Consider the following 12,720-nt stretch of genomic DNA (forward strand, 5'->3'; position numbering starts at 1 on the left):
TGCAGCTGTAGATGTGACTTTATCACATCTATCTCCATTGCATGGGTCTGCCCAAACACCGACAGTTCTAAAAATGAGCCTCTTTCTCTCCTGGTTTGACACAAACAGAATTTTGACCTCAGCACCCCAGTGAGAAGAAACCTCACATTCTTCCAACTGATCATTCTCTGCTCACCCTGACTCTGCATGCCCCTTCTCCAAGCTCTTTCAGACCAGGGGTGACCATCACCCCATCCAGCACCCAACTCAGATGAAAAGCAAAGGGACATGACACAAAGTCCTAAAATCTGCATTATAAACCTTACAGTATTCAGATCCTACAGGAGGTCCTAATTTTAAGCAGGAACTGGTTCTTAAGTCTCTTTTTTCCCTGTTCTTTCCTCAGCATTTCAGAAGACTGGGTTTGACAGCAGCATTACTATAACACAGGCAACAGCTATGCTAACAGCTTGGAGGAGCTGAAGTTTACAGAGCTTCCTTTACTCAAGGGAACTGCATTTTTCTAAGATTATATTATTTCTTGGGCTGGCCACTCAGTAATGCAACATCATTTCCCTTTTGGGTCGGAAAGTTCTCTCCTTGTCCTCGGGTGCGAATGATTTCAGCCTGAAAGGATGAATGCGAACTCTCTGCATAATCAAAGAGCTGTAAACGAACTGTGCCCCTTTCTGAAGCAGCAGGATGTTACGGTATAACACCTGGGCATTAAAAAAATATATGGTGATGGGTGTACATGCATCAGCTGTACGTATGAGGAAAAGGGTGAGAGAGAAGGGTGGCCAAACGTGACAAAACCATTTTCTCATGACAGGTCCCCACAGACTTCATTTCTTCACCAAGCCTGTGCTCGTAACCGTCTTGCATCTGCTCTGGGTGAATATCCCAGCAAAAGAACCACTAATATTTATGGAAACAGCAAATTACAATGCAAATGTCACAAAACAGCTCAGAGAAATAAAAATTTGAATTTGTAATCAGGCCTGCTGCCACTGAAAATTGGATTCTGCCTTTTATGCTTAGCTGATCAGGAAAGAGAAAAAAAATATCGTATGACCTACATCTTCAAACAAATGTAAATAACACGGCCTGTGGTTGGGGTATTAAGGTCTCGTGATGAGCTTGCTCACAAGCTACAGACTATGGATTTTGTATTGGACATTATCAGGGGAATATTATATTACAAACTACCAACCTTTGATTCACTTGGAGCACCTTCTGACCCTCTGGCTGGTCAAAGTGCCCCGCAAACTTCTTTGCAGCATTGCAACAGCAGAAAAGATACCACAGCAGGTGCCAGGATCTGACCATGCCTGTTCCCAGGGGAGCTCTGTGCATGTCTGAGTACAGCAGCCCAGGCATGAGCGCCTGTGTGGAGATACCCTGACCCACCAGACCTGCCTTACCCCCCACATCTGAGAAACTCTCTTCAAACTACATGGGGAAGCAAAGCCAGAATGCAGAGAGTTCACACGGGTTATCTGTGATCCATCCAATTCTGGATCATTTCCCCGGGGTGTATTTAGGAGGTTGCAGCCCTGCCCTGAGCACCCCATGCATGGCAGGGGCAGCCGGATGAGGTGCAGCACGACATGCGCCCTCCTGCCTCCCCACAGCAACATAGACACAGGCAGAACAACAGCATTTTTGTCTTGCAAAAAGACAGCACTGTACTATCCTTATTTTGGAAATAAAACATAGCTACCATTGCTGGAGAGCCCGCAGCACTTTGGTGGTGCCTCAGTCTCTACATCATAGCCCTGAAACACTACTGCTACGCTGACAGGTTTTATTGGCTTGATTAACTTGTTAACTGAAATAGTTCTTTATTCTGAGGTTTCTTTATTAGCTGGCATGAATGCTTCATTAAAGCCATCACAACCAGACTGATGCTACCACTGCCGAACAGTGAGTGGGGTAGCAGCAGCTCCCACACAGCCGTGCATAGCTCCAGAGCCCAGCCTGGCCATGGCAGCACCCAAACAAGCAGCCAGCACGCACATACAGTCACCTCCGCTTTCACCCAAGGGAGGGCTCAGTGCCTGGTTTGGTAGCTAGTGGGCCAGAGCAATTCCCTGCTCCTGTTGCCCAGACACCTCCCAAAACCCCTTTTCCAGGATTGCCTGAAATGCTTCAGGTTTGAAGAAGCACCATTTTGGTTGCACAGACACAGTTCCAGCCACAGCAGCATCCATTTGAGTTTTATACTACAACAACACCAAGACTAGCTGCCCTTCTAGCCTGGTAGCATGATCCCTCTGCTAAGTGAGCATCCTGTGCCACCTGTGAGAGATGTGATGGAGATGGAGCCATCAGCCTCCGCACAATGCTCAGCTGCTGTGACATGTCCCCTATAGACGAATGGGATGGGGATGACAGAGGCAGCACACAGAACAGCTTGGGAGCTCCATCATGGAGGGCTTTTGGCTGCCAGCCCCAAAATTGGGATCTGTAACAGCAAGTGAAGGAAGTAAGTTGTCCCAGAAACCACATGCTCCTCTAAACTCACCAATATCTGCAACTTTTGATACTGAAAATAACATTCTGTGAGAAAGGAACGCCTGCACCAGCAAGGCTGGCATCAGCCCCTGCAGACACAGAAGCAACTGCCCATCTCCCTCGTCCTCCCAGCCATGGGAGAAAATTAAAGCAAATTTAATGATCCCTCTGAAGTGGCGATGGCTGCAGGAGCAGAGTGAGCTGTAAACACCTGACGAACAGGTGTGGGCTAGCTCTGGCAGTTTGCTACTGGGAAATCAAACTGTGCAGAGAGCCCAGTAACAGGCTTCAGCTACAGCTCTCCCCTTACCCGCTGTGCCCTGGTCACAGCTTAGCACTCACATTCAGTGCGTACGGAGGTGTAAATCAATACACAGCACTATGTGCTCCCTGCCAGCCAGATTACACAATTATCTCTTGGACCATACTCATTTACCACTTAAATATCATGCAAAGTGCTTTTACAGACTGATGCGAACCCAGCTGGTCAGTGCATGACCCTCATTATCTTCAGGGGCTCAGGATGGGGAACAGGCAGGGAAGCCGATCTCCTATCTCCCTCCTTTTCTAAACACCTATTTTTTTTCTCTTTTCTCTTTTTGCTTTTAATTATGTACCCCAAAGAATAAAAGCTAAATCTATACAATCCCAGGGACTTCACATTCGCAGCACACCAACCAAATCCACTGACAGCTCACAGAGAGGAGCAGCGAAGATGCCCAAGACAGGAAAACCCTGCAGCCTACGGGTCTTTTGACAGCAATGCAGAGGCGCGGGATTCTTCCTTGTCCTCACACCACAGGGGGAGGAAGCATCCTTCCTGCACCACCCACGGTCACCTGAAGTCATACCAAAGCTAAACAGCAGCGCCTCCAACCCAAATGATCCTCTGATTCTACCTTTGCATTAGTGTGACTGCACAGAGAGCCAGGATTCTGCCCCTCAGGAGCCACAAAATACATACAGTGAAATTTGAGGCAGGTTTGGAGGCAGCACCATACATCACTGCAAACAAGCATCCTCATAATCTTCTTCCCTCCCTCCCAAATTTGCTGCTTCCTCACACAGAAAGTTTCAAAGATAGAAAGTTAAAATAAAATAACAAAACCATAAATAAATGCAGACTGTTCTGTCCCTCTAAGAGGGTTGGGAAAGTTCCTCCTAGCAGCCAGCCTAAATCTCTGCTGCAAGCTAAGCTGATTCCTTCTCGGGTGATTTCACACCTTATTTCCAGGTCTCCCACTGTGAAAGCTGCAAAGAAAGGCGGCAGCTGGCACGAGAGAGAGGGAGAAAGGACAGAAGGACAGACACAGATGGCAGAAAAGCAGATCAGCTTCTCAGGGCAAGTCCATTGCCAGTGGCCCTGTGCTGTGCCAGGCAGCACGGCAGAGCATCAGTGTGGACAGAAGCAAAGGGGAAAAGGACACTGCAGAAACACGGGGAGATCCAGCCACAGTGACTTTGTTGAGGGCGCAGTGCCACCTCCACTGTCCCTGTGGTCTCACTGGAATTATTCCCATATTACAGATGGCAAACCTGAAATAAGGAGATCAGCAGGAGGACAGAGGTTGGAACCAAACCCTCATCCGACCCAGGCTGGCAGCAGACAATGCCCTCTGGCTCACCCGGTGCCCACGTAAAACAGCTGCTAGGAGGAATTGCACAGAGAGGTTTGATGATGCTTTAACTTCACTTTCACCAGCTTTCTTTCTTCCTGCTTTACCTACTTTTTTTTCCTATGTTTCTCTCCCCGGGTTCAGCCTGTACTTTAAACAACACACGAAAGCCATCTGTCCTCATTTCTTCACCAGACAAGCCCCCGGTGGGTTTGGCCGGGAGGGGCAGCAGATGTGTGGAGGCGCAGGCAGGCCCGGCAAGGCAGGAGGCTCCGCAGGGCAGCCCGGCTCCCGCCCCAACCCCTCGCCCCACGCTTTGTGAGAGACTCAAAACCCCCATTTCTACACCCACTGCCTCGCCATCTGCTCGCTAAGCCCTGCCTGAGAAAGGGCTTTTGCCGCCTAACCTCAGACTCATTTCAGAGACCCAATCTTCATTTCCACGTAGTGCCAGGGCGATGGGTTCACAAGAAATGCTCTCACCCCTGCCTCAAGCAAGTGTTTTCAAAGGTGAAAACATCTCAGAAGGACAGGAGCAGCGGTGAGACAAACAGGGATTTCTCAAGCGTCAACAGCTCAACCTGAAAGTGATTCAGGAGATCCCATCAGCCCACTCCCATAACACCAAACAATTCTCTTGACTGACAAGCATAGAGCTGTAGCTAACAGCAAGTGAATCGCGGCTGTCAGGACCCCGCGTAATTCATGATGCCGTTTGCTGGGGAGTGAGCTACTGCCGGGTTATTTATCACTCCTTCACGACGCATCCCCCATTCCTCCTGGATGGGGTTGACATGATTCATGAGCACCTGTGGCTGCCGAGCACGGGCAGCATGGAGCAAATCCTGAGCCGGGCGGCCAGGCGCTGGTAGCCAAACAAATGGCTTTTCCAGCCTGTAGACAGAGAGCTTGAGCTTTTCAGACTCTTAACAAAGGAAATGCATTCCTCCGCTGACTCTCAGGAGTCATCAAGGTCACAGGAAAAGATGCCAGATTGAAAGCTGAGATGAAATTAAATAGTTTTTTCTATCCACCGAGGAACTTGCGCAGCTCTCATCAAATAATAGGCGAGCACTTTGCTGGCAAGTTGCAGATTTTATCTTATCTTCACAAGGTTGATAGCAGGTAAGACAGCGTTATTCTCTCCTGGTTTGGAGGGCAAACTGACATTTGAAGTGGCACAAAGAAGTGGCTGAGCTGGGAATAGACCCAAATCTCCCTAATTCCGGTGTAGTATCCCAGTTAACAGGCTGTTCTCACACAAACGCTGTTAGGAGTTTTTTAATCCCCTGCAGAGTACATCCGAGTTGTTATCCCCAACTATATGTTTTTTTTTAAGATGGATGTATCTTACAAAGGCATGCTTTTTGTGAAGAAAATTAAAATATTATAAATATGGTTTTGTCACATTTCTTGAAATTATGTAGCTCCATGAAAGTAAACTTCACCCCAAGTAGCAAAGCATGATATTGCCTTCACATTGGGAATTAAAAGATGAAATTTGACAGTTCAGCTCAGGCAGATGATCAATCCTAAAACCTAATTAAAACCTCCACAGGACTAATTTGACATATTGGATTTCTTTATACCACCTGCAGACACCCAGCACTTTGCAAACTCATCAAGAATTAGTCATCCTTAGAGCTATGTGTCTTCTTCAGCAAGTAAATGAACCAGTTTAAAGGGTGACATTTGAAATGAGCCCCGCTTGTTCTGGAAAAAATATGGTTTATACTGTGCTGAAACCAAATTCAGCATCATTTGTAAAGCACCAAACTAGTCATTGCTCCTGATAGCGACACTAGATGTGACATGCAAGGAAAAATGTGACTTTATTCATGACTAATCTGACAGTCTGTAGGTGACACAGAGAGAGAGGGTATTTATAGCGAGCTGATGGCATCTGTCCCCACACCTGGATGTGGGTCAGCACCCAAGGTGAGATGAGGGCACATCTAGAGATGAACGGTAGGCCACTCAGATCCTGAAGATGACATATGGAAGCCACCGATTTCCCACCTGGGAAACATTCTGGTGGGTGGACGTGTTTCAGCCATGCCTCTGGTACCCACTAGAGCCTTCCTTAAATTCCACTATGAAGTTTTCACCGCTCACCTTCAAGTAAGTCCATGCAGCTATGACATGTTTACAGTTTCCCACCCACGGTTCCCATTCCAAACCTTCACCCACTGAAGTGTTGCCTGTACCACGATGGTCTGGGCAAGGTTACAATGGGATTTGGGAGGACAGATGCAGCTCTGGGTGATGTCAGGATGCTCAGCGACCCTCGGTGGAGAGTGCGTGGGGACCCGCGCGGTGTGGGACCCCGCGATCGTTTACCAGGACCGAATCCCATCCCCACTCACCCGAGCTGCCGGCGAGTCCCACGGCGGGAGTCGAGCAAGGGCGGTCGAGACGGCTTCGGGACGGAGGAGGAGGAGGAGGAGGAGGAAGGCGCCGAGGAGAAGCGAGGGGCAACGACCTGGTCGGCGGGACCAGCCCCAGCCCCAGTAGCAGCAGCAGCAGGGTGCAGGCTGCCGGCATGGCGCTGGGGGTGGATGGGGAAGGGGGGGGGGGGAGTGTTTTGGGGAGGTGGTTGTTCACATGCCCGGAGCGGGGCAATGAATAACCACGTAAATAGCGATTTTTAATCAATTCACCGTGCCCCCCCTCCCGCGCCGGGGCGGCGCAGAGGGCGGCCGCCCCGGCTTTAAAAGTGCGGAGTGCCCATAGTGGAGGAGGTGAAGGGGGGTGAGGGGGGACCGGCCAGCAGTGGCAGCAGCCTGCGGCCAAGTGCCGGCGCCCGAAAGTAAAAGGGCAGGCGGCGGAGGCTCCTCCTCAAGCCTGACATCACCCAGCCGCGGCTCGGCTCGGCACGGCACGGCCCGGCTCCGCACGGCCCCCCCCGGCCAGGCCCGGCCCCGAGCGGCCGCCCCCTCCCGCCCCGCGCAGCCGTCGGGCCGCCCGCTCCCTCACCCGGCTGCGTGCAGCATCAGTATCATTATTATTGTTACTATTATTATATATTTTTTTTTAATTTTTACTTTTACTTTATTTTTCCTGATGCATCTCCCAGCCACGCCGGGTGAGCAGCAACCCGCCCCCCGCGCTTTGCCCACCACCCCCAGCCGCAAGCCGCCGAGGAGATGTTCTGCTTGCCGCAGCCTTATCACTACCGCGCTTCAACGCAGGCAGCGCGCAAATCCCGCACCCCGCGCAGCGGCCCCGCTCCCCCCTCCCCGCCCCGCGGCACCAGCTGCCACACGAAGCCGCTTTGCTCTGCAGGGCAGCGCTCCCCTGCTCCGCGCTCCAGGCCCCAGGCGCGGCGGAGGTCGGGGGGGGGAGAACGGGCCAAACCCAGCCGGCTGCAGGAAGGGAGTCCCGCCCTGCCCGGGGCCCGCACGGAGCTACCGGGAAATCGGCCCCGTTACGCTCCCGCGCTCCTGTTTGAGCTACGGGGAAACAAAGCCACAGATCGATGGATCGAGTGCGTTATCGCGTCTCTGCTTTGCCACCAATACAGCTGCTGAAGCGGATGAAACCCTGGCTGGCTGTTTGCTGCACTGCAAGACTGAAAAGTTTCTTTCCAGATGAGACTGGTGAGAATTAGATAGCCCCAAACTTAATGCCCACCGAAATAAAGTCTTTGCCAAATAATTTCAAACCTTTTATTGGTTACAAAGCTAACCCTTTCTGGTTTAAATGCCAGCAGCAGCGTTTGAGCCTGCAACTTCTTGTGGTGGTGAATTTCCCAGGCTGGGCTGTATGGGAGGCAAAGGATTTCCCTTCATTGTTCTGAAATTCCCTTTCATAATTTCATGCTCCTAGTTCTCGAAGAGAACATGCCATGGAGCAGCAGGTCGGGCTTTGCCAAGGCTGCTGGCATCCTGAGCTGAGCTCTCCCTCCCTGAGGAACAGAAACCCATCCTGGGCAGCCTCTCCCCTCTGAGATGCTCCTGGGCCCTTTTCTCTTGAGCTATTTCAGAATGAGGCTTAATTTCCACAAGCCAAGCAGAATCTGAACTTTTAAAGTGGGGTGACAAGTGACAATACAGCACATCCAGACAGCTGCAACCTTGAGCAAAACCGGGATTTGGTCCACAGCCCCCCACTCACCATTTCTGCCCTCACCAGAACCAGAAGTCGACAGCTGGCAAACACCAACTCTCCTGAAAGCCTCTTTCCACCCAAAAGGTGGCACTCATGAGCCCGTACCAGCATGTTAATTCCTTGGCTTTACTCAGGCACAGAACTTAGTTTCCCTGCTACTGTGCTTTTCTCACAACATGCGGGTCCTTTCTGCACCTTCCCACGCAGCTTTGCGATGAGGCACACTGGAAATCTCCACTCTGATGTCTGCAGAATCATAGATGGAAGCCCAGGAAAAGACCACCCTTTGAGGCATACCTCTGTCAACCCATTCTCTATTCTACTCCCCACAACTTTTGGCACCTTCTTGCTTCAGATTCGCTTAAACCCAAGGAACAAGTCAAGCTAGTGTCAGTTTGGGACATAAAACACAAACAAATCACGATGTCACTTCAACTGTACAAGGAAGCATCCCAGTCCTGGCAAATGGGGTGACCTGAGTGACCCAGAAACCACAGGCAGCTACCACCAAGGTGCATAATCCACACAGGGCATCTTTAGGCTCCTTCAGCCTATGTCAATGTACTTATCCATTCTTTATGGAATAGTTTGTGTGAAAAAAAAGCTTCCTCATTGATAAGACAGAGAGACCAATACAAAACTAAGTAATGTGCCATTATGGGATTGAGTCAAAGCTCAGGTGAAGAGCTGTGAAGTATTTTGATACTTCGGGAGGTTGCGCAGGGAGCATAGAGCAGCAGCTTAAATATTTGTGGATCTTTATACATGAAACGCAGGACTCTGCGTTACCAATTCCCAAGATAATAAGTAGCATCACTAATAATTATGATTCTTCAGAAAGTCTTGTTAGTCCCTGAAACAAAGGTCTTGCCAATAAGCAAATTTGACACTTTTCTGCATCCTTTAACTATGCAATACAGGTGAGGCAGCAGAGGCAGAGAAACCTCCCCAAAATCAATAACACACCATCAGGGCTATGTGGGGCAAATCAAAGCCAAACCCAGCCCTGCCGCAAAATGGATGCTCTTTTGTCCGCTCACTCTCAAGTGCGAGGGCCATAACACCAAGCCTACAGCTCCCATTCCTTTCCTACCACATTTCCCAAGAGATTTCCTCAACATCTCAGCTACGTAGCAGCTCCCTGCTCTTACTGCATCCTCCCAAGCTGTAAATCCAACCAGCTGGAAGCACAGCATCAAATGCTTTTCCAAAAAAATATCAATAAATTCTTCCTACTGTTTTACTCAACAGGCATGCCGAGAGCAATAGCAAAAGCAGGCAAATGCAAAACAAATATTGCTGAAAGAACAATCAGTTTCCGTATCAAACAGTCCCATCTCTCCTTGCTCTTGTAGCACAGCCATAGCACGACCCACCATGCTGTGAGCAGCAAAGACCTGGATTAACCCCTCCTGTGGGGAGCAGCTGACCCTCTCCCAAATTGCCATTAAACCTGCTGTAAGGTTTGGTTGCTGAACCAAACAAGGCATTTCTGACCGTGACGGGGTAACCACGAGGAGCGCACACCCATACGCAACACCAGCGCCAGGAAACGCCGGCCCTGCACTGCCCTTGAACTGACCACATCCCGGCAGAGCTCAACGTAGGTGGGAAAACCCACCGGCGGGCCAGGGACCGCCCGCTGCAGCCCCCGGCACACACAGCAGCGGTGAGGCTGCTGCCTTCGCTGCCCCACCAGGGCAAAAGCTCCGCAGTGTGGCCCCCTGTGTTTAAACCAGTATTTACCATGAGGAAATCGTTTCTCTTGCTGTCACGGTTCCAGTCGCGAGCAGAACATTATTCACAAGCACCTGGAAAGGAAACACCGATATTTTCAGGCAGTTTCAGGCTTCCCAAATGCGATCCCTTCCCCCGCCAGGTGCTTAATTTGCCAAGGTTTAGCGGCTGTAAATTTAAAGCTACTGTGTTTTCCTCCCATGTTATTTTATTCCAACTTTCATCGCTTCAAAGGAATACTCCTGCACCAAAGAAATAGATTTATTACTGATATTGTTGCTTCAGCTTCAATAGCCACATGAGAACATGGGGAGAAAAAAACACTAACTTTTTTTAAAGATTTTTTTTTTTTAAATCCATTGGGACTGCAGAGGGTAGTGTGGGGGGGACACCACCCACATGCCACATTACACACACTCCTGGGAGGCCAGGGAAGCAGCATGGGTGGTGGGAGAAGGATGAGGAGGATGCACAGCAGCAGGATGAAGGCAGCTGCACAAGAGCTGAGCGACGGCCACCGGCGCTTGGCTTTACCTCACGTGGTCCTGGAGCTGTTTATCCCCCTGGCACCACTGCACGCTCCACTGCTGCATCCCGCTAATAATCGTTACAGGGCAGCTCGGGGCTGAGGGTGCTCTCCTCCTCCTTCAGAGCACAAAATAGGAGATTTAAATGCATGAAATCATGTCTGCGGAGTCGGCCAGACCGGGCAAACCCTGATGTAAAATAATATCACCATATCCTCCTGAAAGAGGCGGCGACCTTAAATGTGTCCCCGAATTATGTATAAAATGCATTTAACACTTTCATCTGAAAGCAGCCAGCACATTCAACACGCAAAGGAGTTAAAAACAAACCAACAATCCAACAACAACCTCGTCAACACAGGAAGCCTCTGACATAACTACATAAAACATGGATTGATACCATTTGCTGATTAATTGAATCCCACCATCATCTTGTCTGGGGAGAAAAAAAAAATGGCATATTTTTATTTCACCTAGACTTCTGCTCTCCAGATTGAAGGGCTGGAGACACATGGCTGAATTTGCCCAATTCTGCATTGTTTTGGTCTGAAATCACCAAAAACCCCAGGAGTCTCTACAGAAAAAGCATCTCTGTAGCACTTTGTCAGGATTATGTTGACCGGACCCTTCTCTTCGGTTCCATAGGAGCCTTTCAAAGCCCCGGCCAATGTCATGAAACTCCTGCAGCTCCCTTGAAACTCAGCCCAGATCTGTCCAAAACTTGGATCAGGCTCATAAACCTCAGACAAGTTTTAAGCTGATGATGAATTAAGGTACAAAGTGAATATTTTCTACTGCTGGAATTTGTTATTAAAAGTCTCCAGTTTCCAAAGTGGACAGATAGTTCCTAACCCAGTAATTAATTACCTTCCCATCTCTTCTCAATGCCGTAAGCCATCCATTAATGGATCCCAATCCTCCAAAAGACGCTTAGTACCTGACCATTTTTCTTGACAGTTTAGGGGTGGTGGTATTTTATTGATTTATTTTTATAAGAACTGCTTGCCTTGTACCTCCCTTGGAAGCAACTTGTTCCAGATACTTGACATTTGGAGGTCAGGATGGATACAGGTCTTGTGATCTCTTCTCATCCCTCACAGAAAAATGCACAACAATTTAAAATTACGTTGAATTTTGAATCCTGTCACTGGAAACAAATCCTGTATTTTCTGGGGGAAATAAATAAATAAATCAGACATTTAAATCTAGCTGGGAAGAAGCAATTCTAAATTTCTGATTTATCTCTTTTAGCTCACTTTTCAGCCAGCTCCAGTTTGGAGCGCATCGAGAAAAACTCAGCCGTTTCAGAGCTGAGCAAAACACTGAGCAGTAGCACCCTTAAAATACAAAAAGAAGCCCCTGCCAAAGTTTACGAGCAACATTTGGATCCAATGGAGTTACAGGTGCGCTCTTTCACCGCTGTGTTTCTGGGAGTGCGCCCATGCTTCCATTCGCTCTCGCATGATGGGAGTCAAATCCCAGGCATTGGGAGGTATGTGTGTGAAAATCACGTGAAAAAAGCCATGAGAAGCCAAAGGTGGAAAAGGAAGGAGCCCTTCCTGTGCTGTATGGGATTTAAAGCTATTTATTTCTAGCCTGCAGTTTCCTGCTAGAGGCTCTGGTCCACAGATTTAAGGCTGTTACTGCTGAGGGCTCAACTCGTCTCAGGTTTATGTGATGCTACATCAAATCTGGGTCTCAGAGACACACTGCTGCAGAATACAAGGAAGTCCACTATACACCTCTTTTATACAGAATTACCCAATTTATAGGTTGCCTACAAAATTTTCTCTCTTTTGTCCCATTAATTACCTTTTCTAAAATTTACTAGGCAAGGGCAATAATTCAAATAACCTCATTTTCCCACTAACCTAAATGTTAATCCTAGGCTGGCTCCTGTGATTCAGCAAACCTTTTACAGCCTCACAGGTGTAGGTACGATGCTGGTTAAAGTTCTGCCTGTGTGAACCAGAGCGTACCAGCTCACAGGGCACAGAGAGCCCCCCATGCCTAAATGTGGTCCTGCACTGAAGCATCATTTCATATTTTGTCATCATCCTTTGCTACTTCAACACTGTGGTCATAACTTTCTGCTATGAATAGGTGCCTACGGCAGGCGTGTGATTTTTTTGGCCACTATACACACCAAATAACATCCAAGGAGACTCAAAGCTGATCAAGAGAGAGCAAAGAGGGCAGAAAAAAAAAAGGATGGGTTTGAGCTAAGCTGTGGC

At 49.0% G+C, this 12,720-nt stretch overlaps 1 protein-coding gene across 1 annotated transcript in view; it reads right to left on the minus strand.

Annotated features, from left to right (window-relative positions):
- Positions 1-6,656, minus strand: part of LOC308041973 (uncharacterized protein) — a gene marked incomplete at both ends in the record, with an annotated part of 47,803 nt that extends 41,147 nt beyond the window's left edge. The window contains one exon of the mRNA XM_080346970.1: positions 6,479-6,656. Within this exon, the coding sequence (XP_080203096.1) occupies positions 6,479-6,656 (178 nt within the window). The remainder of the gene's footprint in view (positions 1-6,478) is intronic.
- Between the last annotated feature and the right edge of the window lie 6,064 nt (positions 6,657-12,720).

The sequence above is a fragment of the Nesoenas mayeri genome (genome assembly GCF_963082525.1).
Source record: "Nesoenas mayeri genome assembly, chromosome: 6".
In the NCBI taxonomy this organism is placed as follows: domain Eukaryota; kingdom Metazoa; phylum Chordata; class Aves; order Columbiformes; family Columbidae; genus Nesoenas; species Nesoenas mayeri.